The sequence below is a fragment of the Arachis ipaensis genome, chromosome B03 (genome assembly GCF_000816755.2).
Source record: "Arachis ipaensis cultivar K30076 chromosome B03, Araip1.1, whole genome shotgun sequence".
NCBI lineage: Eukaryota > Viridiplantae > Streptophyta > Magnoliopsida > Fabales > Fabaceae > Arachis > Arachis ipaensis.
This window is the reverse complement of record NC_029787.2, coordinates 126628361-126632200: the sequence shown is the minus strand read 5'-3', so window position 1 is coordinate 126632200 and position 3840 is coordinate 126628361. Positions and strand designations below refer to the sequence as shown.

Here is a 3840-nt window from a genome sequence, read left to right as displayed (position 1 = left end):
TTTTATAGATATTTTTTATTTTAAAAAAGAAAAAGTATAGATAGACGATGAAAATACTAAACAATATGAACAATGAATACGTCAAAGTTCAATTCAATAGGTATTCAGATGATTATGTTCATTATTTTTAATTGGATGGTTATTCTTTTGATTTGATATACTCATGCACAGATAATAATAGCTAGATGTTCAATTCACTAGATGTGCAGATAATTATCTTAATAAGATTTATAAAGTAATTTAGAGATAGAGTATTTTTTACTTTATTGGATCAATTCTAAAATCCTTTATTCACATTATTTACAAAAGTCTACCTAACAAAATCCTTTAAAAAATAAAAAAATTTGTGAAGACTTATTAATTACAAATCGATTACAAAAACACTCCTTTAAAAATACAGCACTGTTTATTGCTCTCATAGAAACCGGAAAGACGAAACTTTAATTTGTGCACACTAGCTTTGATATGCTCTCATCATTAATAATAGGGAACATGTAATGAAAATGATTTCACTTCCTTTTCTCCAAGAACTGGTAACTTTTCTTAGAGGGCGGCGAAGCATATGAACCTTTAGACGGTTGTGAGGTTAACAATGAGAATGTGATGTTTCCTTGTTGGTTATTATTAAGAGCAGAGGATGCATAACAATCTGCATGTAAAGGTTGTTGAAAAATAATGGGCATGCAATTTTGTTGGTAGGGATAATAATTCCCTTGATGATATTGAATCAGTGGTTGCTTTCCATTCTTATTATTATTAAGGTTCCAATAATAACGAGACGATGATGAGTCTTGAGTGCTATACTGCAATGGAGAGAAAGTGGTAGTAGTTGAGGAAAAATCAAGATTTGTTGGTGAATACTTTGGTATGGAAGATGATGATGAAGTTGGAGGTTTAGTAATGAGGTCAAGAGTTATTGTGGGGTGAAAGTTATTATTTGAGATCATGGAAGAGTTGAACAAGTAGAATTGTTGTGGTCTTATTAGGGTAGTATTATTATTAGGGTTGATAATGGTTGTTGTTTCTGAATTGGGTACAAGGCCTTGTTGTGACGAGGAGGAGGACAAGGAGGAAGATTGAAGAACGGAAGCGGCGGCTGAAGTTGCAGACGCCATTGGAGTGGCTGAAGAAGGAAGTGGATGGTTGTGAGTTCCTTCATAGGTTGTAATCAGGATTGACATGTCTTGAGCACATCTTTGAACCTGACCTCATCAAAATATACTTCAGAAGCAATCATACAATAATTAAGCTTTGATTAATTGTTAGCATTGTTATGGTTTATTAATTTACAATCATGTTTGGAGATAATAAAAATCAGTTTAAATTTATCTTATTTATTATTTATAAAATTAATAAATAATATTAAATAAAATAAATTTAGACTATTTGAATTGATTATTTTTTTTTATTTTTTTAGCATTATATATGATTCATATGAATGATGATTATTTTATATGGAATCTGGATTTTTTACCGCGCGCGTAGTTACTCTAAGCTGGTTGAATTTAGACGAGCTTTCTTATTTTGTAATTATTATATTAATGCGTTTGTAAAATTGGTATTTGTTAATTGTAGAATTAATTAATATTAGCATGTATGATATATGAGTAACTCATATATATATATACCTGTTTTCTTACGGGACAAGATGAAGAGACAGTGCATCGGTAGTATGAACGAGGACATGGATTTCCTTTTGCTATCTTCTGTCCATATTTTCTCCATTGGCATCCATCATTCATCTGTGAAAAATATTATTACAATTTCAGTTTTGATAGCACAGAAAGAGTTATATTATGTATCAGTCAAGACTAGTATACCTTCTACTAAGACTACTAAAAAATTTAATATTAAAAAAAATATATTCTAAAAAAAACATACCACTTTCAATGTACATATATATATTATTTGCATGTACCGTTTGTGTATCACATCTGGCTCTTATAGAAACCCTAGTCTTCTTGAGGCGAGTATTATGGTGATGATGATGAGATGCTTCATTTCCTTCGCCATTATTTTTTGTTGTCTTCAGAACTTTACTCGGTGGCCACATCTCGGTGAGTAGTTTTTCCTCTCTATTATTGGAAGCTGATGATGAGACTCCTAGAGAGAGTGACACAAGTTCTTCATCACTATCTTCATTATTATTATTGATGCCTTCTTTGGTGGTAGCTTCTTGCTTTTGTTGTTGAAGGATAATGTCAAACAAGTACTCCTTTTGCACTAATGATGATGAATCTTCATCATTTGCACCATTTCTCAATAATACTTCCAATTTTCCCATTCCCCCCTCAGTAGTGGATTCAATCTTTGGATCCTGATGCATATACATCCAAGTTTGATAACTATCATTGACTATATAGTAAATATTATAATTGGCAAATTTCCATATATATATATAATTTAAGGTATATAAGGTGGATTGGAAGATTTGGTATGCAATTTTGGTCCAATAATATCTTTAAAATATATACTTTTTGTTATATTTAAAGCTCAAATTCAAGAATCCTTAACTAAAAATGTAAGGTATTTATTATCTTCGTTAATCTCACACTTATTAATAGTAAATAAAAGGGTAACTTACCAAAAATGTTTTCAAATTTTGCTGTTCACAAAAATATTCTCAATTATTTAAAAATATAATAAAAATACACACCTATAAACTGAGATGTTTTATATTATTGGAGAATATTAGAATAATGTAATAATAGAATTTTTTATGTGATAAATGAGACTAACATTGACAAGTGAGTTACGTTATGTATTTTCGTTAATCAAGCAAATCTTTGATTATGTTTAAACATTTTTTGACACGTTTTTAAATTATTTAAAAATATTTTTGTTGATAATAAAATCCAAAAACATTAATATTTTGATTTTTTTTGTGGGTTAACGTAGATAAAAAAATAAATAGACTCTGTCCCGCAAATATTTCACTCCCTTAAAAAATAAAACATTAAAATATCTGACATTCTTAACATTGGATATCTAAATTTTTCTGTCCATTATGGTCCGTAAAACTCAACAGAATTTAGTGACGTGAATGTCATTCTGCATACGTGGCCATTATAGAATCACACGTGGAGGGAAAGAAAAAGTTAAGGTTGTGAAACAAAAATTACTCCTAAACTCAAATGACGTCGTTTGACACTAAGCTCTCCAAGTTCGTCTCTTAGCTTGTCTGTAATTTCTATAAAACCACATTAAGACAATTTTTAGAAAATCTTAACAAACTATCAAATTTTACATATACACTCTATTTCTCACATACACTCTATTTCTATTATTGTGTTGATATGTTATGGGTTTTATAGGAATTACAAAAAATTTAGGGACGAACTTGGAAAGTTCTGTCTCAAATTACGTCACTTAAATTAGTGAAAATTTTTTTGTTTGGTAATTTTTTTATTCTATCTGCGTAAGTGTATGTGAGTCTATAATGGCCACGTACGCAGAACGACATCTATTGAATTTTACATATTAGGATGGACGAAAAAATCTACATGTTCAACGTTTAAAAAAATCAGAGACTTTAATATATTTTTTATTTTTTAAAGAGTTAAATGTTTACAAAATAAAAGGTTAAAGGTCTATTTATTTTTTGTCCCTTAATATCAATTAAATAGTTAATGATAATGGTTAGTCCTTAATACTTGAAAAGGCCAAGTTACGGTACTAATACAAGCCTCAATAAAAATATTTCTAAAAAATTAAAATGATAAAAACACTTTCAAGAATTTAAAAATATGGTAAAAAAAAAAATACAATTTTTAATAAATAAAAAATATCTTTTACATTACAAATGATTAACTTATGCATTTTATATAAATTTCTATGTGA

The 3840-nt window shown here is 28.7% G+C and overlaps 1 protein-coding gene across 1 annotated transcript; it reads right to left on the bottom strand.

Moving 5' to 3' along the window:
* Nucleotides 331-2311, bottom strand: LOC107633968 (probable WRKY transcription factor 61). Its single transcript, XM_016337555.2, has 3 exons — nt 1919-2311; nt 1629-1742; nt 331-1202 (listed from the first exon to the last, which is right to left on the bottom strand). The coding sequence occupies exons 1-3, from the start codon at nt 2282-2284 to the stop codon at nt 510-512; spliced, it is 1173 nt and encodes a 390-aa protein (XP_016193041.1). The 5' UTR covers nt 2285-2311; the 3' UTR covers nt 331-509.